Below are 26096 nucleotides of genomic sequence, written 5' to 3'. Positions count from 1 at the left end.
ATGATATTGTATTAATATGTTTATTAATTGATATTGTAATGTAGTAAGTGAATCAAAGAATGTAAACTCAAGAACTTTATTTTTGAATAGTATAAAATTACGATGGAGAGATAGCAAATTAATTTCAGTCTTTTTTATCTATATTTGAGGTATTTGATTCATTATTCACGAATATATTTGATATTTTCGAAAAACTTCTACTTCTATTATTCATTGTGTTACTATTTAACCTTTCCGAAGAAATTCCAGGGGTTATTTTATGTTTGGTTCGCTTCTTTTGCAAACGTAAGTTGATAGCGAACATGAATTCATGTTTTAATGCTTCCAAATAGGACATCTGAAAAATGAATTTGAGTTTTTGATAATTTTATTGTGAAAATGTAATACTTACCTTCTCATCAATAGCAACTGATTTTACGTTCCACAGGAACTCCAGCATTGCAACAATATAACCAGTTGCTATTCCTATTCCAGTAACTAAAAATACACCTGCTACTCTGTTTAATTTCAGGGATTTATTCTCACCAGTTTTCCTTTCCTCCTGAAATATATTCATTGTTTTTAGAATCTTGTTTGATGCACGGGCGTTGCCAGTTTCGGGGTGGGGGGGGGTTTATGACAAAGGCGTAATTCAGATTTCATATTACAAATGGATCAAATTGAGAGTGATAATTTCATTCACCTTTTACCGAGCTTTTAACAAATTCCATTGAAAAAATTATTTTCGAGAATTTGAAAAAAAAAGTTTTAAAGTAAACGATCGGAAGTATAGTATGTTCAATCAGATACTCGAATAAAATTCGTTGAATTGTGGAGTCCATAATGCATGTTCAGAATTGGTAGAAAAAAGTAAATCACATTACTATTTACTTACGAATATACCTACAGTCCGCGTCAAAATTATAGAACATATTCATTTTCTCAGAAGAAAAATATTTGGCAACTAAATCCTGAAACAGGTCAATTTTTGTTTCACTTCTACCAAATTTTATGCATTTTTGATTTTTGTTGCACCATGTGCTATCCCCATCAACCCTCTAAATTTTTTAAATAGGGAAAGTGAATCATGCCGTACTTTTTTGCTAAGGTCTTTGTATCTTCTTCACAGGCGTGCAGAAATTTTCAAGAAAAAAATTTTTTTTTTGAAAAATTGGTTAGTTCAAAGAGGTTTTCAGTATGTGCACCTTGTCATGGCTCATTTACTTTAAGACGAAGCTGCCCAGATAGCGGGTTATTCAAAATTATACCTTTTTTCTGTGGCCCTTGCTTCACTTGGCAAATCGCTTATCAAACCTACATCATGAAAATGGCGAGTGGAATATTTTTTAGTACTCCTACGAGTATTTCTGATTTATTTTAATTTTGCTGTTTCCGAGTCCATCTTCTATCTATTTTAAATCCTCAATCATTTCAGTGAACTAACAACTATCAAGCTGAAGTATGGCCATCCCCACTTCGCCATTGAAAGCACTCGTTTATTCGATATCGTATCACGCAGATGTTTTGATGGTCGAACTGTTTCACAAGGCCATGATTATTCTCTGGAAAAAACTTTGAATATCCTATTTTTTCGAATGTATTTTCCAAACCTGTATATATATTTAGTACGACTCTGTGATCATCAATATATTTATCGTGTTTGACCTACCTTTCTCGGTTTTCGTTAGTTAGAAGACTTCATTATTGAATTCTTTCACTGATTTTTTTCATAAATCCAAGCATCTTCTGATGTTATGAATGTAAAGTCTTAAATATGTGTAAATTTCAGTGGTTATCTTCCTCAGACTACAAATGATAATTTTCAATCTTCATTTCCTTCACTTTAATGATGTTGAGTTCACTTGAAGAAGTTAATGACCAAGCTGAGCAAGGTAAACCCTTAACGACTTCTGGACAGTTCAAAATGTACCTACTGTTCTCCTTCACACGGAAGTGTTTACGATGATACCTACCGTTAATTGCATTCAACGCTTTGGCATTCAAAATTTCACTTTGATATGCAAAAGTTGTAATTTTTTCGATGTTTTATTCATTTTTGAAATAACAGAACAAAAACAGTTGAGATGACCGCAAGAATCGGTGTCTTTAGTGATCAATTCCTGGGATTATGTTACCTGAGTATACGATTATATAAAAACTAACCTGACAGATGGTTTCATTTCTTTTCTGTTTCCACCATTTTTCCTTCAGCTTATCTAACTCTCCACTTTCTGACAAATTCAGTATAGCACTGTTTATTATGCCCAAATAACCGGCATCTACAAAAATAAATCATATCAAAGACAGGTTATCTATTTTTATACATTCAACATACTCATTGGCATAGCGATTGCATAGCTGATGGAGTTCAACCAGTTTCCTACTGATTTCAGATCACATTTTATCTTAACATTATAATCGATAATTGTGGACTCTGTCAGATAAGCGTACAAACTATCTTTGGTACTCAAAACTCTTTTAACTCCTTCATCGTCATTCTTCACGAAAACACTAGGATTATTACTTGCTTTCATATTGTTCCACATTTTTCTGTATGTTGTGTAGTCTGAATTTTTGAAGAATTCGTATGTGGCACTATATTCCATGCATCCATATTTTATAGTGGTCTGCTTAGCCAGTTCTTCGACATTCTTGACAGTTATACCAGCCTTTTCGGTTGTCAAAAAGGCAGCCAGATTAGCTGTATATGAGTTATACATTATGAGAGAGAAGAACCACCATAAAGATAGGGAAACTCTTGTAGATAAAGATCTAAAAAATTATTCATGAATGAGATGGTTCGGATCGAATCAGGTTATTACCTAGGTAAAATATCACAACCTTGTTGTAACAAAGATCCGAGAACTAACCATACACAATTTTTGAAATTCCATTCGATTTCTAATTCATCTGGGTTTTGCTCACATGGATGAGGATTAACCCACTCGTTGGGTGCCAATCTGAAGTTACAATAAAATTAATATCGGGATTCAAATTATTTCTATGGTTCTATCGTTTTTTAAAATCATACCTATATGCTAGAAAGAAAAGAAGCGATAGTCCTAAAAGAAGTGTTGCAGTGTAAGCCCATACATCTTGCGTAAATGGGTCTAGAAACGAAAATAGTGGTATTTCTTTTATAGTTGCTTTCTTCACCATAAGGCCAATTCCTTGAATATAAAAAATTATTGTACACTGAAACGGAAAGAATGGAAAACTTACCAAGATTCATAAACGGACTACTGAAATCAACAACCTGCTGCCTTTGAGCAGTCATTGCTAAATCGCTGATGGCCATTTGTGCACGCTGAATTATTAAGATTAAACTCATGAAACAACATTAAAAGGATAGAAAAATGTTTGAATCATATTATGTACAATATTAGATCAGTACCTACTTTATTTATTTTAGGTCTATCACCAAGCAAAAATTATTGCTTGAAATAAATGAATGGAATTCGAAAAACTAGCATAATCTGTACAGTTAAACAGCACTTTGGCATGTGTTGCATTATTCACCCTTATTCTAAATCAGATTTAGCTCCTTGAAATTGTTGGTTATAAAGGGTTTTCCAATAAGAGGTTTCATTTTGAATCTTGGCAGCTGTCTTTTGTATAAACTCCTTCTCCGCCCTTTTGGTATTTCAGGTTCCAGTTCACCCAGCCCACCTAGGCCACGCGAAAGATAAAGTCTAAGCTAATGTTCCACAATCGATTCAAGACCTCAGCGATGAAATTCGTGAAGTTATCGAGGACATACAGAAGCAAATGTGGTCATGGAAAATTTCATTAAAATGATTTGGTGCTACAGCCGTAGCCGTGGCGGCCATTTAGTTTATAATATTTCTCATCGTTATTGGCATATCTTCCTCTTTATAATGACATAAACATTCATTGATTTCTCTTAAAATATTCTCGTTTTCTTGTTGAAGTTCAATTTACAGGGTTAGAACCATTGAAATCAGACGACCAATTTGGAATCAACGAACGTTTTGTTTAGTCTACTTTAGAATTTATCAAGGCAAGTTTATTTGCAGTACAAAGTACAGAGAATATTGAAAATTTATCAAGTATCAATTTATCAGTAACACTTTTTCAAATGTATTCAAAATAAGATAGAATGACATTAAATCTAAAAGTCTATTATGAAATTGTAATCCAAATCAGAACAAATAAGAACAGAATAATATACAACATACTCGTTTCATTTTGATATCAAAATAAAACCTCTTATTGGAAAATCCTTCACTTGAAAATTAGGCCAATTGGAAAGTCCCCGGTCTGATGCATAGATGGCAGTGCCAGTACTGAATCTATATAATTTTTAGTTAGTACCAACCTTCAAACAATACGTGTCAAAATTTGACAGCAGTCCCCGGCCATTAGTGAGATATTGCGTTGTAAGTGTAGCTACTTTTATTATTTGACAAAAGATGGAAAAGAAGAATTTCGTGTGCTGATAAAGCATTTTTTTAAGGGAAAAAATACAGTTGAAGCTAAATCTTGGCTTGATGAAGAGTTTCCGGAATCTGCACCAGGAAAACCAACCATCATTGATTGGTGTGCTAAGTTTAAACTTGGTGAAATGAGCACCGAAGATGGCGTACGCAGTGGACGCCCAAAAGAGACTGTCACCGACGAAAGAATAAAAAAATGTCACAAAATAATTTTATCATCATATCATTCACGAATATTTGTACATGGGAAAGCTGTGTGCAAAATGGATGCCGCGCGAGCTCACACTTGATCAAAAGCAACAACGTGTTAATGATACTGAGCAGTGTTTGAAGCTGTTTAAGTGCAATAAACCTGAATTTTTGCTTCGAGATGTGACAAATGGATGAAACATGGCTCCATCATTTCACTCCGGAGTCCAATCGATACTCAGATGAGTGGATTCCACTCGATGATCCGAATCCAAAGCGAGGAAAAACACAACAGTCAGCTGGCAAGGTTTTGGCATCAGTATTCTGGGATGCGCAAGGTATAATATTCATTCACCTCCAAAAAGGCCAGACCATCAACAGCGATTATTATATAGCGTTATTGGATCGTTTAAAGAATGAAATAGTTTAAAACTGCCTCATTTGAAGAAAAAAAGGTGCTGTTTCATCAAGACAATGCGGCGTGTCACAAATCAATGAAAGCAATGGTAAAATTGCATGAATTGGGCTTCGTATTGCTTCTGCATTCACCGTATTCGCCAGATCTGGCCACCAGCGACTTTTTTCCTGTTCTCAGACATCAAAAGAATGCTCGCTAGAAAGAAATTTAGCGCCAATGAAAAAGTATTCGCCAAAACTGAGGCCAATTTTAAAGCGAAAGACAAATCGTATTATCGCAACTATGTTGAATAATAAGATCGAATTTGGCCAAAAAAAGTGTGTTTTACTATGGTAGACCGGGGGACTTTTCAATTGGGCTGTTAGACAACAAAAAAAGAAAATATTTACATGTTCGGTGATTTCTCCAATCAGACCATTCCACCGACCTAGAGTCTTATCGTATGTTCCTGCTTGATTGTCGTTAACTAATTCGAAGGTGTATTGAAAACCAGCTATTTTGGCAATTAAATCCATCAAATCCTTCGCATAGCCCTCATATTTATCGTTACCAATCTTACTCTGGTGTCCTTCTACGTACGATAAGTAAGGTAACATGATCCTGAAGAAAAAAAAGATTCGCATCATCATTTCACTAAATTTATGTGTATATTATGTTTATGTGAAATAATAATGTTATAATCAATTCCTTCAATTTCGGACTGACCTTGATGCTATCACCAGATCTTCCCCTTTCAACATTTCTTCAACATCTTTTTCATATTCCTTTTGTGTACGATTAGATAGCAAATTTTGATCTTGGGCTCTCCAACTATTCAGAGTATGGTTTCTTGTACCTTTGATCAAATAAATAGTGAAATCAATCCTTGTTCCATTTTTGTTGAATTGAATTGGGCCTGTTAGCGCACGGTCTGCTGGTTTCTGAAAAGAAGTAGTTGATTACAGTTGTCCGAATCTGGTAGAGGAAAATGAATTTTAATATGAACTCTCTATTATTATTATTACATAGGTGTATGAATTTGCTTCCGCGAAGTTATTGTGAAAAACTGGTTATACATTTATGATATAAAGTATTGTCCATAGCTGGCCACTACTTTCTCCCATCTTTCGGACAACGTACGAATACCGCGTTGAAAAAACTGGCCATCTTTCGAAGCTATTCACGAATCGATTCAATTTTTTACTTCTCCATAAGACCAGAAGTGCTGGTCAGCCAGGCCATTGATCGAAACAAGTGATAGTCCAAGGGAGCAATGTCTGGAGAATGCGGCGGGTAGGACTTCCCATTTCAACGTTTCCAAGTATGTCTAAACCACTTTCGCAACATGGGGTCGAGCATTGTCATGCTGTAAAATCACTTTATCATGTCTCTCATTATATTGCAACCGTTTGTCTCTCAATGCTCAGAATTAATTGCGTTCGATAACAATCGCATGTGATTATTTTGGTCGGTTTTAACAATTCATAATACACTACGCCGAGCTGGTCCCACCAAATACTGAGCATGACCTTGGAACCGTGAATAGTCGGTTTGGCCATCGACGAGGAAGCATGGCCGAAATATCCGCATGATTTTCTGCGCTTGGAATTATCGTATTGAACCCAGTTTTCGAGTCCAGTCACAATGCAGATGCAGATCTCCCTTCCGTATTTGTCTTGCAAGCAGCTGTTCACAATCAAACAAAAACCGTTCAACATCTCTCGGTTTCAACTCGTGTTGCACCCAATTTCCTTGTTTCTGAATCATACCTATGACTTTCAGGGCTTTTGAAATGGATTATTGCGTCACTTCCAATGATCCTGCCAGTTTTTGTTTTTTTTTTCAATTTAATTAATCGTTCATCGTTCATCAATTCATTGTTTCGTTTGACACTAGTCTTGATCAAGTAATGCCTCCAATTCTGCATCTTCGAAAACCTTCTCTCTGGTCTCTTGGCCTCGACGCCAAATCACCGTTCTTGAAGCGTTGAAACCACTCTCGGCACGAGCTTTCACTAACAGCGGCCTCACCATAAGTATTTGAGAGCATTCGAAGAGCCTCCGCCGCAGATTTTTCATATTGAAGCAAAAATTAAAACCTCTCGCAAATGACGAGAATTGGCTCGTAAGCTGACATGTTTAATCGGGAATAATTTAATGATGCAGACACAAATCGACTAATATTTCGATGGTATTATGTTTACAAATACGTAAGTTCATTGTATGACATCTACGATCTATTTATTTTGACTACCACTTACCGTTACAGCCATCGATTGCAACAAAATTGATTTATTTCAACTTTAAGAAGGGTTGAGGTTTAAGCTATAAACTCATACGACCTATATGAAATGTATAAAAATTCTTACTATTTTCATATATGATATAAGGCGAAATCCACTTTCGAATTTGGTGGTATCGTTACACATTAACGCTATTGGCCTGACTCTTTCGGTCTTGTAGAAATCGTTGATTGCACCAATAAGATGCTCTACTGCATCATGCATCAGAACGGTACTGGTCTAAAATGAAAAGGAATTTAAATTAAGGTTTATTATTTTCCGTGAATCTTTACTTTGATTGTATACCGATCGTATTTGACTGTGTTATTGAAAAAATTACGCTCTGCTAGTTCCCAATTTCTAATTGCTTGCTCTATAAGTTTATGCTCAGGTTGAAATATTCGTATTGTTGTGATATTTGCCTTGTAATTTAACGATTCCAAATCGATTGTGTGTGCATCCTAAAATGAAAAAAAAATAATAATGGTTTAACGTCTGTATTATAATAACATATTGAATTAATTTCACGGCATTCAGATAATTTTTCAATTCTGGAAAAAGTAACCTCCGGACTAGTAATTCGGAGGTTGCGGGTTCAAGCCGCGCTCGGGGAGGTACTTTTTCCAGAATTGAAAAATTGTCTGAATGCCGTGTAATTAATTTAATATGTTAATAAAAAAAATATTAAATGGCAAAAAGTCAGTGAAGAATGTTTATAATATTTCTTACCAAAGGAGTCAAGAAATAACTGTGAAAAATTTCTAACATACGGACACTTTGTGCTTGTTGTAATACATCAAGAATTTTTTCAGTTTTACAGTCCAAAATTATGTTGGTCTCAGGTATGTGCTTGATATCCTTGAACACACCTCTGAAATTAAAATTAATTTTGAAATTTAAAAGAACACATTGCATCTATCGAAATGATATATCATTTCGTCACTAGATCTGTTTTTTTTTTAAAAGTTTGTATTAAACGTTTTGTTTTAGTCCAGTAGACAAATACAAAGAAGGAGGGTCTGCTGGAAAAAATTCCGAACTTAATGAAACTTCTACAAGTTGTTCGGAAATGTTGTGGGATGACCCTGTCAACTTATCCAACACGTGGACCCTGAACGGTCGAAGAACCTCAACATTTCCGGACTTTTTGCAGTTTTTTGCTCATAACTTCTAAACTAAGTATTTTCGACCAAAACTTTCATTGTTTAAAGTTGAAGATCATTGAATTCTCTACAATTTTGCATACACTAACTTTTTGTTAACCTAATATCAACTGAGATATAGTCGATCAAAGTTATGGACCAGTAGTCAAAGCAAAAAAAGTGGGGTCTGCTGAAAAAAATTCAACTTGACGAAACTTCTACAGATTGGTCGGGGGTGTTGTGGGATGACACTATCGAGTTATCCAACACGAGGACCCTGTGCTAACCAGAGGAGGGCCGAAGAACCCCACGTTTTTGGACCTTTTTCGGGTTAAATACAATCATTATTTTCAATTAACTCTTGGTTATTATTTATTGATTTTATCCAGTTGATCTGATTATTAAGGTTCAAAATAATTATTGGTTGATAGGAAATATTCATTTCATATCAGAACATTAATTGTTCATTCTTGAGAAACCTATCTTTATTATTATTTGATCTGGGGTCTTTCTTCCGGGAACTACGACCATGTAGATCTTTTGTTCTCTACCTTACACATTCATGAAAACCCAAGTAGGTCGTCAAAGGCGTTGATAAAACTGAAAACCTCCTCAAGGGCCTTGGCCGTTATCTCTCGGGTATCCAAGACAGGCTTCCCCATATGAATGGTTCTTAGACCAACCAACCAGCTCTGAACACTTGCATACCATGTGTTCACCAGCTGTTTCTGCTTCTGATCACAGAGCTTGAAAATCTCATCTGCTGACTTTCCCATATGGTACAAATGATGTTTGTACCGACAGTGCCCCGTCAGCAGTCCCACCATCACCTGGAGCTCAGCTCGTGACAGCTCCAAGAGATTTCTGGTATAGATAGGTGAAATCATCATGAATTTCATGGCCTGAGTAAGTCCAGGAGTGTTTGTCCAGTGGGTTATCCGACTACCATTGCTGGACTGCTGGATTATATTGGTCTTTTCCTAGCCGACAGAAAGGCTCAGGTCCAGCAGGTGTTAACCTTGATGCACTTTTGCAAGTTCATCGGCTTTTTCGTTTCCTTCACGTCAGAGTACCCTGGTACTCATAGAAGAGTCATTTTATTACCTCTGGCTAGTTGCTTTATGGTGTTGTGGCACTCCCAGGTTAGCAGAGACCCCTGGCAGTACGATTCCTGGGATCTCAGCGTGAACTGGCTGTCGTTGGTGATGTAGACTTGCGCCCCCTTAGGGCGCGAGAAACCTAGGGAGGCCAAGACTTTTGACGATGTGTGTCACAATGAGCAATGAGCTTAAAATAAAGCCACCTGAAGGTTTGCACCTTAAATACTAAAATTGAAGATCGATATTAATATAAGCTCATGGTTGATAATTATAACAGTTCAATTCTTCTACTCTTCATTACCTGTAGTCCGGTCCGGGACCCAATTTTTTCAATCTTATCGAATTCCATTTCTTCTCAGGGTTATACGGTTCCAATTTCAAAATATACTTCAATCGGAGTAAACTGGATTCATCCTCGTACAACACTACAAAACTTTTCCATTGCAAACTTTGGACAATAGTAGCCAATCCCTCTGCGAACAAATCTACGCCTGGATAAAAATTCAAAGATGTCAATTTGGAGATCGTTGGTTCAGAATCCCAGAGCAATTGAATATGTGGTATTTCCATTTCTGCACAAATCGAATCCAGCATATGGGTTTTTTTGGAAGGAAGTGACGAAATGAATGCAGTCACTCCATTTCCTGATGATGTTAGATTACAAACTGAAAATTTAGATTATTATAAATATATACTACTATACATATACAACTACTAGAAGTTGATGGTATTTAGGGGTAAACAGAATGAAAATATTTTTAACCTTGACCTTCACTTCGAGTTCATTTCATGGTCAACTTGATTTTTTAAAAGAAAAGGTGAATTTTTTAGTGAAGATTATTATTCTTTATGAAAAAAGTTTTTGAACAAATGTCTCTACTTTTTTATGTATAATGAGAATCTACACTGAAAACATACCTTTCCATTTAAAAAAAATCAGGTTTAAATATATTATACATATATGTTTATTGAACTGTTTCAGCCGTTTGATAGTTGATCATGATTAAGTTTATAATCCTCAAATTGCCAATATCCAATTTTATTGAAAGTAAAACATTTGAATTATTCAACTTGTTTTTATTATTACATACATTGTTCAACAGATAGAAAAAAGCATATCACTTACTGATTTTACTGGCTTCGTAGGAATCATCTGCTACTTTTTGGAACTTCATGTGGTAATCGACGTTTTGGTTTATGAGATGATTTGCATATAAGCTTGTGAGTACTGGTATGAGAGTTTGACTTCCAGGTTCTTCCATTAACACACCTGAATATATAAATAAGGATAGCAAAAGATACAAGTATATATAAATGCTTCATATTTTTTTTTGAAGAACAAAATAAAATTGTAGTTTCCGAAAATCATTTAATATCAAAATCATAATATTGTTGTTACGTTTTTGTATAAATTCCTGACACAATTTTTCATAAGATTCAGGAAAACTACTGAAACAAGTTTTGTAACTTTCCATTCTATAGAGAATAGGTAAACATGAGAGGAATTCGCTTGAATTTCATTCAAAATTCAGTCTTTCAAAGCATTGATTCTCCTCTATTGTTAATTCAATTCATAAAAAATTGAGGAACTTCAAAAAATTGTTGCGGAAGAAATATAGCATTTTGGCAGAAACAACAACAATTGTGAAAATTTTGTAATCACAGTTCGCAAAACTAAAGCACTTTTGGGTCATCATGAAGCACCTTCTCACAATAGCGCTTAGAGAAAGTTAGTGATGTTAAGAATCGAAACCGTGTGCATCGCTCAAAAACAACTAAGAATATTGCTATTGTAGCTCGTAGTGTTGACGAAAACCCAGGTTTGTCGATTCCTCTTTGATCTTCGAGTTTTCTCTTGATGTAATATCTACTCTTTACAGTGAAATAATCACCCATTGATTTCTCTTAAAATATACTCGTTTTTTTTTCAATATCATGAAGCGTTGTCCTGAGTTCTAATTGAAATATTTCAACTGAACATTGAACATGTGAAGTTTTTTCCTTGAAAGTATTTTAGGTGAGTAAAATATCATTTCAATGTACCTTTGACCATATCTTCGGAAATCGATTGAGATTTTTAATTTAATTTAAATAAAAAAAGAATTATTGAATTTTATTGTGTTTTGCTAAGTGAAGCATTAATGAATTTTGTTCACAAAATGCTCATTATATCACACATTCTATGAAAATTGTACAAAATATGTAGTTGATATGATATATAAAAAACAAATAATCAAATAATCACAAAAAATCATTGATCCAAAAAAAAAAAAAAAATAGGCACTAAAACTAATCTCCGAAGGAATAATGAGGTTTTGAATTTATATGAATGAGTTCATGATAATACAGGGTGAGTCTTTGACTTGTACAACCGAAGATTCCTGAGGTAAAAGGAAGCATTTTTTTCCTTTACCATTTTTCCTATTCTTCTCGGTTGCAAAGATGAAGGCGGTTGAAAATCAATAAAATATGTAATTTTTAGTTATATCTCTCAAATGGATTGGAATCGAAGGAAATGATTGCCGGAATATATTTTTTTGTTGATGTGATAAATTATTTCCGAACATAAAAGTCCGGTCAATTCCAGAATGTCCGCAATACTAAATGAGAAATAAAATCGAATCGGAAAAAATAGTGAAGGAAAAAAGTGTTACTTTTGACTTCAGGAATCTTCGGTTGAAATATATGTACCTACAAGTCAAAGACTCAACCTGTATATGTAATAGTGAGAAATATGTAAAAATTTGGCGTGCGATCTTCGTTAGTAAAATATGGGAGGTTGTTTATAAACATATAGCAAACAATAATAATTATAGCTCTCACCCAGAGGAATCCTGTCACGTGGAGGAAAATAAACACACGCCACATAACTTAGAAAAAAAAGCGAGCAAAAGTGAAATTTCATTGCTTTTTGTTCTTTTCAATGCGTAAACATTGCGTTTCTTGCGTGTTCAGAGATATGAAAATATCCTGTTTCGCATTTCCAGTAGTAAACGAATTGAAACGTCGCCAACACATGACTAAATTTAAATCCAAATAGATTTTCATTGACGGTGGATCACGGTCACAACTTTCGTTCAGCTCATTCTGTAGAAGTAATTCCATAAAATCAAAACGGATTATTTTATTTCTAATTCGAAAAACATGAAATTCATACGAAGTGTTGCGCATATCATAAAATTGTTATGTTGAGACGCGGAATAATACTCTTTGGATTATTGCCACAAATTCAAATTGAATTTGGGACGATTTCGATATTTTAATTCTTGATTCGGTGCAGATATTGAGTTATATTAATAAAAAGGAGAAAAATCTTTTATATTTACTCCTATTGAATTGTATATTCATTATTCAACTGGTTTTGAGCAATTTAATTGGTCTTAAGTTATATGATGATGGATACAGCATCTCTAGATTGATGATGGATACAGCATAATCCTGATGCGATGTCCCATAATAGTATCTTTTAACAAACAGCGTGAGTTATAATAACTGACTACTATAACTCCCTATAATAAATCGGAAAAGATGGATCTATGCTTCTTTACTTCTGTGTTTCCATTCGATTGTTATTGAGGGGAGGAATGTCACTTTGATAATTTTGACGTTTACAGGTAAGTTTTGGAGTTTGCCAATAAAGTTCCTTCTCTATTCCTGTATTTTAGTATTTATTGTAATAGTCGTAGATAAATTATAGTATTCAACTTGCGGTAATGGTCATAACTCACTTGATGAATTACAGCGTGCGTTATGACCTACATTACCGCTCGTTGAATAATATATTATTACTTGCGAAAAATTAAGCAAATCCTTCTATCTGTATTAATAAAAAAATAAGCACAACTTTTTATTTTTACTTATAAAAGGTGATCCATAGAAATTGTGTAGAGGATTTACTCATAAATGGTCATTACTAATAGTCACTATTTGCTTTTAGTTTGAAGCAACTTCCTTAATAATGAAGCATCTGGTCGCTGGAAGTCGGCAGATTATTTGTTCAAGTAAAAGGGTCTCTAGTGGTTTGTAGTGCAATATGTCTGATGTAGTGAACGCGAGAGAATTTAAGTTTTACAAAGGGCGTAAACCCCAGAAACCAGAGACTTCAAACATTATTTCGCTCTGAAGGAAATAATGTAAAATGGGTATCACACTAATTTTTAGGCCAAGTCGTAGAGACCAGAGGGGGTGTTGTTCGCCGGAACAACAAATGAAGGTATGCTTGATATAACTTATCCAGGGTACCATAACAGGAAAAAGGGAAAAGTCCCCGGTCTACCATAGTAAAACACATTTTTCTGGCGAAATTCGATTTTATTTTTCAACAAAGTTACCTTCGAGTGCGATACAGCGATTATAGCGGTCTTCCAACTTTTCGATACCATTTTTGTTGTACGATTTGTTTTTCGCTTCGAAATAGGCCTCAGTTTCCGCGATTATTTCTTCATTAGCGCTAAATTTCGCATTCTTTTGAGGTCTGAGAATAGGAAAAAGTCGCCGGGGGCCAGATCTGGCGAATACTGTGGATGCAGAAGCAACTCGAAGCCCAATTCATGCAGTTTTATCATTGTTTTCAGTGATTTGTAAACCGGTGCATTGTCTTTTTTTGTCGTTTTTAACGATTTAATCCTGTTAACGATCCAATACTGATATATAATAATCGCTGTTGATGGTCTGGCCCTTTTTTTTTTCTAGAATACTGATGCCAGCTGACTGTTGTGTTTTTCCTCGATTTGGATTCGGTTCATCGTGTGCAGTCCACTCAGCTGACTGTCGATTGGACTCCGGAGTGAAATGATTGAGCCATGTTCCATCCATTGTCACATATCGACGCAAAAATTCAGGTTTATTTCATTTAAAGAGCTCACAATCATTAACACGTTGTTGCTTTTGATCGATTGTGAGCTCGCGGGGCACCCATTTTGCACACAGCTTTCTCATGTACAAATATTCGTGAATGATGATGTGATGAACACGTTCAGATGATATCTTCACAATGTCTGCTAACTCGATCAACTTCACTTTACGGTCATTTAAAATAATTTTGTGAACTTTTTTGATTTTTTCGTCGGTAACAGCCTCTTTTGGGCGTCCACTGCGTTTGCCGTCTTCGGTGTTCATTTCACCACGTTCAAACTTAGCATACCAATCAAGGATGGTTGATTATCCTGGTGTAGTTCCCGAAAACTCTTCATAAAGCCAAGATTCTGCTTTAACTGTATTTTTCCTCCGAAAAGCAATATTTCATCAGCACACGAAATTCTTTTTTCCCATCTTTTTTCAAATAACAAAAGTAGCTACACTCACAACGCAATATCTCGCAAAATAATATATCATATCCTTTCTTGATGAAAATAATCCAGAATTATAATCAAACTTGGTCAACGTAGAAAAAATTGACGAAAAATGACGCTAGGTGCGAAATCTCTTAAAAATCACAAGAACTCAAATATCTCGGAAATTGTTGATTTTCGGATATCGATAAATATGGCTCAAACGACAGCAAACGAGCTATACTAAGACCTCCTTCAAGGTTTACGTCTAATTTAGAAATACCCTGTATACATATTCAAATGTCTCATATATGCTAAGGATAATGAGACTAATTGGCAAAAACTTGCTAGTTCCCACGATCATAGAACACGTAATTCTCAGATGCTTCTAGTTCCTAAACATCAGACTTCGAGTTTTGAACGTTCTCCACTATATCAGAGTATCAGATTGTTCAATCATTTGTCCTCCCATTTGAAACAAACAAACATTCAATGAAGTAATTAAGGAGTTATCATTGCAAAAGTGTTGAAGATTTTCTCTTTGATTCGTTAACCACGCAATAGAATAGTTATTGTTGTAAATAATATAATAGTAGGTAATGATTAACTTGTAATATGTCCCTGACTTATCCTATGCACATTGTTAAGTGTCCTGAAGGATCAATGAATTATTATTATTGAAAGACCTGAATTATGTTTTTCACGAGTATGAAATATAGCATTTTTTGTGAAATTTAAAATGAAAAAAGGGTCTTCTTTCTCTTAAAATTTCTTATTTATGAAAGCACCCTGGGATTTCAGACGCACTGACGAACATACACTGTGTCCGTAAAGTATGGAACAAATTCATTTTTAGCTAAACAGACCATTTTAAGAAATAATCCTGAAACACATCGATTTTTGATTTTAATTTACCGTATTTCGAAATAATAATCTAATATACAGGGTGAATTACTTTCGAAAAATGAGGTCACCGTCATTTTTTTTAATGGAACATCCCCATTTTATCTCAATTGTTCCGATTACTCTAGCTGAGCTGATTCCAAAAATGTATCACATGTTGATTCCAATTGATACAGGTTGGACAAAAATACAATAGTTTTTGTGTCCTCATAAAGTAACGTGTAACATTCTTTATTAGTTAAATTAACAATATCATCAAAAATACTTATTGTCTAGCGGCAATTGGTTTGAATGTAACACCCTGTAGTTAGTTACATTTTTAGATTAATAAAAATGAGCTGTTTCAAAACATGTTTGGTACTTGTGGGCTAGCAGACGGAATATGAAAGAAATTATTTCTTATTTTTATAAATTTTTATTAATCTAAAAATGTAACAGACTACAGGGTGTTACATTCGAACCAATTGCCGCTAGACATTAAGTATTTTTGATAGTATTGTTAATTTAACTAATAAAGAATGTTACGCGTTACTTTATGAGCACACACAAAACTATTGTATTTTTGTCCACCCTGTACCAATTGGAATTAACATGTGATACATTTTTGGAATCAGTTCAGCTAGAGTAATCTGAAAATTAAGACAAAATGGGGGTGTGCCATTAAAAAAAAAGGTGCGTCATAACTCGAAAGTAATTCACCCTGTATATTAGATTATTATTTTGAAATACGGTAAATTAAAATAAAAAATCGACGTGTTGCATGATTATTCCTAAAACTGGTCTGTTTAGCTAAAAATGAATTTGTTCCATACTTTACGGACACAGTGTATATTTCCATCAGTTTCATTACTTCCATTTAGCACATATTAGGCTCAGTCAAGGCATAAAGTGTATCAAACCGCTTCCCAAGCACCGTCAGTCCAGCGCTGGGAACAAAAAATAATTCCCAAGGGCCAAAACGTTACTTCGTGACCAATGGACCACCTTCTTATACGGAGGTGTACTTAACAAACCAAACTTCGTCTGAGTGAGTTCGAGATCTGAGATCTTTTATTCAGGAGTTTTGACCTTGGTTCGGATTCACAATGGTATACGGAGCGAGTTGGACGACGATCTAAGCAACTCAAAGCGCTTGTAAAAGTAGTACCTTTCGTATCGGTTGTAAGCATTGTGCGTTAAAAACTCACAATAATAAAATCCACTGCGACACCTGACCGGAGGCAGTTTCAGGTGATAATTATTTGCCGAAATCTTGGATACGGGAGTTATGATGTATCTTGTGCTTGGCTTCATGTTTTCCTGCTTGTTACAAAAATAGTTCCTAAAAACAGTGAGTACTTTTACGAGTCAGTTTTCGGTCTGTTGATGTTGTGGTTTATTGTTTATTTGTTTGAGATAAGGAGTATGTTTGTGTGGATTGACCATTTAAATGTCCAGTTAGATTTCTTGTCGATTCCCATTGAACCAATTTATGCCATAGTTACTGAAAATTTTTTTAAGGAAAAAAAAATTTCAGTTGGTTTTTAACTTTTCGATACTCGATCAAATTTTATTTAATTTTTCATACTACAAAAACACAATTTTTCCTTCTCTCTCTGATTTCAACTGAAATAGTTAAATTGGAGAATATTCAATTCAACGATAATTCCCTTGCAATTGGTAAATGTTAAAGGGATATCAGCGTAATAACTTTATTGATGTCAAGCATCTATCTCCACATAAAGTTTTTGTAGAAGATGCGAGTGGTGGTGTTATCAATTTTTAGGTATGTTCCATCAATTATTGAAAGATGGGTCAATATTCAGGGTGTTTTTGAATTGGAGATACAAAAAATGACAGATTTCTCGGATCAATTCCAGAAAAGACTTCTTCAAACATGGGCCCGCAAATGCTTTGTTTTCGAGATACAGGGTGTTAAAGTTTGTTTTTTTTTGTCATAGCACCTCTTCCTCCCAGATATTTGAATTTAATTTAGCATAGATATCCAAACAATTGAAAATTTTCATCATATGATATGCTAACTATGAATGTAAATCTAGTGGGTAAAATTTTTTCTGGAACAGTACTCGCTTCCGCTTTTTTTTGGTGGACAACAAAAAATAGAAAGAAGCTATGGTCCAGTACTACACTTTTTGGTTTCTTGTAGTATGTGCTACTATTTCGAGAAAAAATTCAAACAATTCTCTCGTAATCCTCAGGAAAATCCATAATATTATAAAAATTCAGATAGTAAGCTGTGATTTATAGTTTAATTATAAGTTTTGGTACCTATTTACCCAATCTGTAGCTAATATTAAAAAAGATTATTGTTTATGTTCGAAGCAACTTTGTGAAATATTGTATATTTTATCATGGCAACTTACTTAAGTATGTTGTTGATCATCAGTTCCTCATATCTCCAAGAATATTTCAAGTTAATAGTAAAAATAGTATAAAATCATGCTTCTATGCTTGAATAAGACGTTTCTGATAAGAATGGCTGTTTAAATTTTCAAACATTTTTAACCCTTGAAATGTTAGACCAACAGGACTTTGTATTCCGTAGCACTGTTCTGATATTTCAATTTTATGAATTTAGTAAGAAATTATATTTTTAAATTCGATTCCTTAATTGGCGTAGAAACCGAATTTTGGATTTTGCTAAATTCAAAGCGCAAAAATGGAAGGGTAGTTAAAATTATCCTTCCTAAAACTATTTCGAAGGTTTGATACTGGTGATATTCATGAAAATGTTGAATCAATTCTGTTATATTTAATGGATTCGATCCTCATTTGATGGAAATTTTCAATTAAATTAAATAAAACAGAATTAATTTTGGTTTATTTCATTTAATTTTATTTATGAATCTTTTCAATACTTAGTTGACCACGTTGACCAAAAAATTTGAAGATTAGCTTAAAACAAAATTTGATCTTATACGTAGAGTTTCCCAAAAAATTTCTTGACTACTGACGAAGAACATAATGGACTTCTCCATTCAGATTTTGAATCATTTTGGAATATTGACATAATTGAAATTGAATAAGAGCATTGGTTCATTGGAAAATGGCATACTTACAAATTCAATGAGTTAGCTAGTTCGTACAATGTAGAATACTCTTTTCATCTTCATAATGTAGTAGCCGATATTCGTGAGAAAACCTTATAAACTCCAACATTTCTCTACACATCCTGTTTCCTGATTCTTGAATTGTACTCTCTAATTCATTTCTGATTACGTGCTTACTTCTTGAAGGATATAGTAAACCGCAATTCTGTAAATTAGTAATGTACATTTTATTGCTCAAAACAGATTATTCATATCCATTTCGAAGTGAGCATGGAACTTCGACAAAATAAATGATATTTTATATCTTTAAGTTGGTCATACACGATAGAAATTCCTCAAAAAGTTGTTATATTCCTATAATCCCTTATACTTCTTTCTTGAATAAAAAATAAATGAATGAGTGTTAAGATGGTTCTAGCATGCTCTACTTTCTCATTCATAAGGTCCCAAAATGCCATTGAACTGGGCTTACAGAAATGAAATGTATAATATGAATCTATAATTTCAGTCAATAATCAATTGAATATAGCTTCAAGCAATATTTGTTATGGTAATAAGGTGTTGTTTTTCTTACGGGAATTTTTGATATATTTTGATTTATGCATGATGATTAGAGCTGTCAGATAATTAAAAGAAATATCTGATGACTATATAGATTCGTTACTTTCTGAGAGAATATTTGATGTACTTCAAGAATTAAATAGGACCATTTGCACATAATAGGGAAGGTATCTAAGAAATTTTTCGACATCTCGGAATTTTTTCTTCAGAATAGTATTTTAGATAGTAATTACTTACTGTGATACTGTAATAATAGGAAAAAGATAGAAAAACTAACATACCTAGTAACCTAATAAGTAATTATAAAGAAACTGAAAAACTTTTTTCTAATTTTCTAAATGTTTTGTGTTTTTTTTAAACTCTGGAATATGAAGGTTTATGACGAATCAGTCAACATATTCTATTATATCCCCAACATAGTAACTCTCTAACGGAAATAAATAAAAACTATAGATATTTTCAGGGTAGGTTCGGATTTCAATTCGCTGAATTCGTTAATTGCCAAAATTCTACTAGGGGTTCCGTCAATATGTCCGTTCCCACGTTGTCACTGATGCTCAAAATCTTCCAACTTCAAGTCAGAGATTTCCCTATTTTTGTTATTATTATATTGCTTTCGAAATTATTATCAATTGTAGGTATTAATGCCATGTGCTTTTATCATTCTATTAAATCATTTGATTATATCAAATAATTTCATACTTTTCCATACATTTCGATTCTTATAAAGCATTCAGTGATTTTTAGAATAGAGGATAAGTGGTTGAAATTGGAAGATAAGCCGTATGTCCGCATGTATATTGTATACTGAGTTTACTATATCGTTTTCAAAGTGAAATAAACCCCTTATGGTGTAAGGTTTCAATCTTAATACTCTTCAATGTCTTAGACGTGAAAAAATATACGTGCAAAGTTATTTCCTGTAACAGTTATTCCATGGCTTCAATCTGTGTGAATACGTTCAAGTTTTTCTGTTTCCTGATAAACGGATTATAACTTCTCGTTAAACTGTGAGTTTTTACCACCACAATGGTGGTTATTTATTACAGTAGAGTATGATATTCTGTTTTGCCTAATTATATTTGTGTGATAATCATATTTCGAATTCGGACTTGTTTGATTTAGGTAACAATAATTTTTTCAATCAGTGATTAGTTCATTTAGGTTTATTATTTATTTTGAATACCTAACATTCGTTTGAATAAGATACCAAAAAAAGTTCGGTATATTTTTTTGAAATTCTCATAAGTAGTATCTAATGAAACACCCAAAAAATTTATTAGGAAAAAATGTATTAATTTCTGTATTGATAATTGTGTTAAATTGTAAAAATTCGAAAGAATCACAGACTTGCTGCCTGATGTCGAATAACTATACTTGTTACTCATTCAACTGATTTAAATTTGTAAAGATCGTTAGAATTTCAAATATTCGTGAATATCTTAATAAGAATCTACTCGAATCATCTCTCAAAATAAAGTTCTGGATCCTTTCCAACGTGTGGACGGCGAAAATTTCAAGAAGGGTTATTTTTTCTCGAATAATTCCAGTGCTATATTTGGAGGAAATAATGAACCCAAATATCAATGGGATTCGCAAAAAATTCAAAGTAATATACTAGTAGAATAAATTAAAGGATCAAAATAAAAGTCGAAATTGTTTGCGATTTTTCAAATGGCTGTATTTTCGATAACAATGGTCATATCTAAATTTGAAAAAAAATTTTGAAGCTTGAAGTTTATAGTTTAAAGATCTCACGATGAAAAAATTTTTCGAGCATCGTGTCCCGCTCAATCCTAAAAAATACAGTATCTAAAATTGCTTAGAGATTTTTTCAGTTTTTATTTTTGCCCTACAGACTTGGAATTTTTTTCCAACTTAACCACTATATGGATGAGATAACTTGTTCATTCAGCTTCAATATCCTTTTTTCAAAATTTCGATACGAGCACTTCTCGCTGAAATGTCGAACTTGAAATTGAAAAGGACCTTTTTGTCTTTAACCACCAATATCTCACCAATCAATGATTGCACAGAAAATTTAGGGGATGTTTTGAAATCTTGAATAAAATCTCTACAAGACGTAGCTTTGGTATTTTCGGAAAAAAAATTTTTTCATTCTCTACATCAATTTGAAAAGTTGATAAAAAAAGGCTTTTGAAGGCTTTTTGGATAATCAAGCGCTGAATTGAAAATATCGAAAAACCCGAGGCACAATATTTATATTCTCATTGGAAAAATAGAGGGGTGCGGGGCGTAGGAGGTGATAATGAGCAAATTCAAAAAAGCATACAATCAATTGCAATTTTAAATTCAAAATCGGCGGGTGCGAGGATTTTCCTCAATAATTCTTCGTTCAAGAATTATTGACGAGTTACGTTATTTTTTGTTGGCACGCTGTATATCAGTTATTTTGTGAAAAACGAAAAGTTACCAGTCCCAGAGGGACATACTTGAATTTGATCTCAAATTCGTCATCTTATCATCTAAGACCATTCCCAGACCAAAATTCGAAAATTACAGACATTGTCACGAAATGACATACCGATCGCTAGGTGATTGAGCGCTCAAAAATTAGAGTATTATGTCAAAACCACAACTATATCGCATTCATCGGCCACATCAAATCAAATAACGAGTGGGAACCCTCAACAATTTCTATCGCATTCATAAAAAATTGCTGTTCTGAACTCACAACCGACACAAATTGTAGATTATAAGATTCGATGTTATCTCTCTGAATTATAGAAGGAAATGATGCACGAAGTACTTAAAGTTATGCTGACATATCTTATCGTATAACAATGCGTTCTCCTACTCCTATTACTTCGGCTCTATCCACTCCAGATCCAGCTTTGAATTATTCAACAATTGTTTCAACATATTTTTCTCATCATTTCTGATTATGAATCTTTAGGAAAGATACAGAGATTTTTGCAGCTTTTATTTTGTATCCTAATCTAGGCAATACAAAAAAAAATGAGAAAATAAATGTTGAAAGCCAAAAATTTAAGAATCATTTCTGAAACTGCGAACATTTCATCGGGAATTGACAAGAAATTATTGTGTATCTACGGATTGAAACAAGTGAAATCATATTAATTTTCATATTTGAGTTGAGAAAATTCATGAAATGCGAGAAATGATGAACTTTCGATCAAAAACTAAGGCTTTTCCAATTCACAACAAATTATACTGTCGTGAAAGATCCACTTATTAGAATCTTCTACATTTAAGGATCCAAATCAATAGTAAGAAACCAATTTTCAATCTATGCGACGTATGTTATACCTAGTCAAAAAAATGAAAATTTTCGTGGTATACGTTTTTGAAAACACGTGAGACATTTTGTTGATACTTCCTACAACTAAGTATCCACTATAATTTTATTACTATATTGATGAACTTTATTCTATTGACGATTGGGTTTATGTGTTTGTTTTAGTAATTTTTTTTTGTAGTACTTGTAGCGTCACATCAATAAAGAAATGATAGAATCAGAAGAAACCTTGTGAAAAAACACTTTAATTTATTAAGTTTATTGTTGAAAGAACCGAAAATATCAACATTTTTTGAAAAGAAACATAAATTAAATCACTATAAATATAAATAAAATATATGAATATATAAATAAAATAAAAATAATAAAAAAATTGAGTTTCTTTATTTTGCTCAGGCTTTGTTTGATTCCATAATTCTCCATCCAAGATTTGAGATACATGAGGCATTTTTCTGATTTGTCGCCTAACCTATTGTAGGTTTTTGTAACTGTAAGAGCAGCTCTGGCGTTGATAAAAAATGCTTGAATATTGATAAAAGAAATAAAACACTTGGCTATATGTGAAACGTATAGCCATTTTTCCAATCCATTCTTCTAGGAATTCCGATTTTTTGGAAAAAGTAGAAAATACCACCGTACAATATTTGCCGCCCCTCTAAGGCTCGAGTTCTTTTGATGAGTTTTGAATTTATAATACACTTGAACATTTTTTTTCTTCAGGATGATTGAGTAAAACAATTGGATGATGCGGATGAGCCATTATTTCAGATTCGAATGCGCCCACGGCCAACTCTAGTTAATTTGGTCTAAAAATCGTATGTGAAATTGAAAAATATTCAATATCGATAAAAGAAATTAAACAATTGGCTATATGTGGAATGTATAGCCATTTTTCCAATCCATTCTTCTAGGAATTCTGATTTCTTGGAAAAAGTAGAAAATGCCACCCTCCAATATTTGCCGCCCCTCTAGAGCGGGTCCTGCGGCTTCAAATTCTTCTGCTGATTTTCTATTTTATAAAACGCTTGAACATTTGGTTTTTTTTTTCTTCAAAATGATTGAGTTAAACAATCGGATGATGCGGATGAACCATTATTTTAGATTCGAATGCGCCTACGGCCAACCCTAGTTAATTTGATATAAAAATCATCTGTAAAATTAAATAAAATTATTCAATATAAAGGTACTTCTAGGAATTCGGATTTCTCGGAAAAAGTAGAGAATGCCTCCTCTAATATTTGCCACTTCGGCGAAACTCGTTTTGTTTTTTCCTGAGAAAAAATTCCATTCTTTTTGGTTTTTTTATTTAAATACATATATGTAAGTGTGTTATATTTTTTAGTAAATTCTCTATATTTTTTTGTTTCTGATATTCTCTTTTTTCGAGTCTATTGAATAAAAACATCAATTAATTTCAATGGTTTTCCAAACCTATGTGGCTCCAGCTTTTAGATTTCTGAAACTACCAACAGATTTCATAGAAATGTGAGAAAACTACTAATAAAGTTACACTGGCGAAAAAAAAAAAGAATAAAGCATCTATCATGAAGTCAGAAGTTTTTGATCGCTCATCGTTCTTCAAGTGCGCCCTTGAAAATCACATAAATAACAATTTACAGTTATGTGGTCCTCAAAGGCACAATTGGAGAATTAATGATCAAGCTATCATTTTTTTTCGATATTCTTCTTGATTTTTTTCCGGTATTCTACTTTTATTATCTGAATCAACGAGCGCTCGCAAAAGCTGCTGACTTCAGGTCAGTACTTTCCTCATTTTCTGACTATAACGTCGGTTACGCAGATCTTTGAATGTTGGAAAATTGATTTTTCATTATTGGTTTAGGTCGTAACAACATATAAACATGTATTTTAAAGTGATTTGATTCTACTTGGGCACTACATACCTATTGTTTCATATAATTAAACAAATTTAAATTTCTTATAATTTTTTTTTCAGTTATACTATGGAAAGATGGATCCTCACATTAATGTTGATATTAATCGTGAAGAAAGCGCAAGTAACAGAGGTAGTTAAGGAATGCAGAACTGTCAAGAATAAAATAGGAAATAAAGACCAGCTGATATGTACAAATGTGACAAGTTATACATTCCAAAAATTCGATGTTCCTTTAAACAAAATAATATGGTTGACCTGCGAGAACTGTACCTTGACTTCGATAGACGACAAAACATTTCCATTTCAAGATAATCGTATAAATATGTTATATATTGTTAAATCCAAAATTAAGATTATCAAAGAGTTGGCATTCACTAAATTTCACCATTTGAAAATTTTAGTTTTGAGAAATAATTCTATCAATAATGTTGATACCAAATCGTTTGCCAGTTTAAAAAAATTAATTCAGTTGGATCTTAGTCAGAATAATTTAAAGATTATTATAAATAATTTGTTCTTCGATATGGAAAATTTGGATATTTTGGATTTGAATAAAAATAATATATTCTTGCTACAGCCTGAGGGTTTCAATGGTTTAAGCAACCTGAAATATCTCTATTTGAATGATAATTTCTTGAATAAGTTAGAAGAACGTATTTTCAGGTATTTGATCAATCTCAAGATATTACAAATACAAAACAATAATTTATTAGAAATTCATCCTCTGGCATTTGTGAATTTGAAGAACTTAAACTTCTTATATCTCAATAATAATAGCATAAGTTATTTAACGCAGTATAATTTTCAACCTTTGACTAGTCTGATAGATTTACAATTGAGATTCAATAAGTTGAAAGAAATAGAAACCAGTTCTTTCAACGGACTGAAATCGTTGCGTAGTTTACTTCTTCGTGACAATGAACTAACAACCATCAAACCCTATGGTTTTGTTGGTTTGAACTCTTTGGAAATTTTAGATCTTGCAAACAATTCATTTCTTGATTTCAATTTCAATATAGTAATAAATAATATGAAAAAACTGATTATGTTATGGTTAGGTGAAAACAGTATTAGTAATATAACTATAGATTACAAATCAGATGTACAAAATTCGCTTAGTTGCCTAGATTTATCTTATAACAATCTTTCGTATGTTAACTATAAGTTGATTTATAATAAGTTTCCTTCTGTGAAAGAGCTTTATTTTTTCAATAACTCCTTTGATTGTGATATTATGTTTAACATGTACAATTTTTTCGATAGTAATCATGTAACTCTATGTTTCGTGGAAGAGTGCAGTGAGAATAGTACAACAAATTATATAACTAAAACTTGTAATGATGAAACAACTGAAAATTATGATTTTTCTACAGATTTCACAACTAAGTCATCCTCCACGAGGGCGATATTTGATGTGGGAATTCTGTTTTTAGCTTTATTAGGATTAGCTCTCCTCGAGACCACTTGAATTTTGTTTTTATTTTTACTTGAAATTTTATTTTATGTTGCTACCTCAAATTTTGTTGTTATGAATAAATATTATGATTTTGTTGCTTTTTTCATTCTGATTTTTCAACAAACAATTCACCA

The 26096-nt window shown here is 33.0% G+C and overlaps 2 protein-coding genes across 6 annotated transcripts; one reads left to right on the top strand and one right to left on the bottom strand.

Moving 5' to 3' along the window:
- Positions 1-62: 62 nt before the first annotated feature.
- LOC123680037 (glutamate receptor ionotropic, kainate 2-like) lies at positions 63-12645 on the bottom strand. Its single transcript, XM_045617683.1, has 15 exons — positions 12369-12645; positions 10672-10815; positions 9847-10210; positions 8033-8174; positions 7597-7764; positions 7391-7543; positions 5749-5963; positions 5433-5643; positions 3202-3286; positions 3011-3149; positions 2802-2939; positions 2315-2751; positions 2143-2258; positions 392-541; positions 63-337 (listed from the first exon to the last, which is right to left on the bottom strand). The coding sequence occupies exons 1-15, from the start codon at positions 12448-12450 to the stop codon at positions 125-127; spliced, it is 2757 nt and encodes a 918-aa protein (XP_045473639.1). The 5' UTR covers positions 12451-12645; the 3' UTR covers positions 63-124.
- LOC123680038 (leucine-rich repeat-containing protein 70-like) lies at positions 11428-26068 on the top strand. 5 transcript variants are annotated; one of them, XM_045617689.1, is made up of 2 exons: positions 11428-11562; positions 24567-26068. In XM_045617689.1, exon 2 carries the CDS (start codon positions 24574-24576, stop codon positions 25972-25974), a length of 1401 nt encoding a protein of 466 aa, XP_045473645.1. In that variant the 5' UTR covers positions 11428-11562; positions 24567-24573; the 3' UTR covers positions 25975-26068. The 5 variants fall into 5 exon arrangements, with proteins under 5 accessions (XP_045473645.1, XP_045473643.1, XP_045473641.1 ...); XM_045617687.1 differs by lacking the exon at positions 11428-11562 and adding an exon at positions 13515-13758; XM_045617685.1 differs by lacking the exon at positions 11428-11562 and adding an exon at positions 16532-17048.
- Positions 26069-26096: the final 28 nt, after the last annotated feature.

The sequence above is a fragment of the Harmonia axyridis genome, chromosome 5 (assembly GCF_914767665.1).
Source record: "Harmonia axyridis chromosome 5, icHarAxyr1.1, whole genome shotgun sequence".
NCBI classification, from domain to species: domain Eukaryota; kingdom Metazoa; phylum Arthropoda; class Insecta; order Coleoptera; family Coccinellidae; genus Harmonia; species Harmonia axyridis.
The sequence above is the reverse complement of the archived record's forward strand: the minus strand, read 5'-3'. Positions and strand labels throughout refer to the sequence as shown.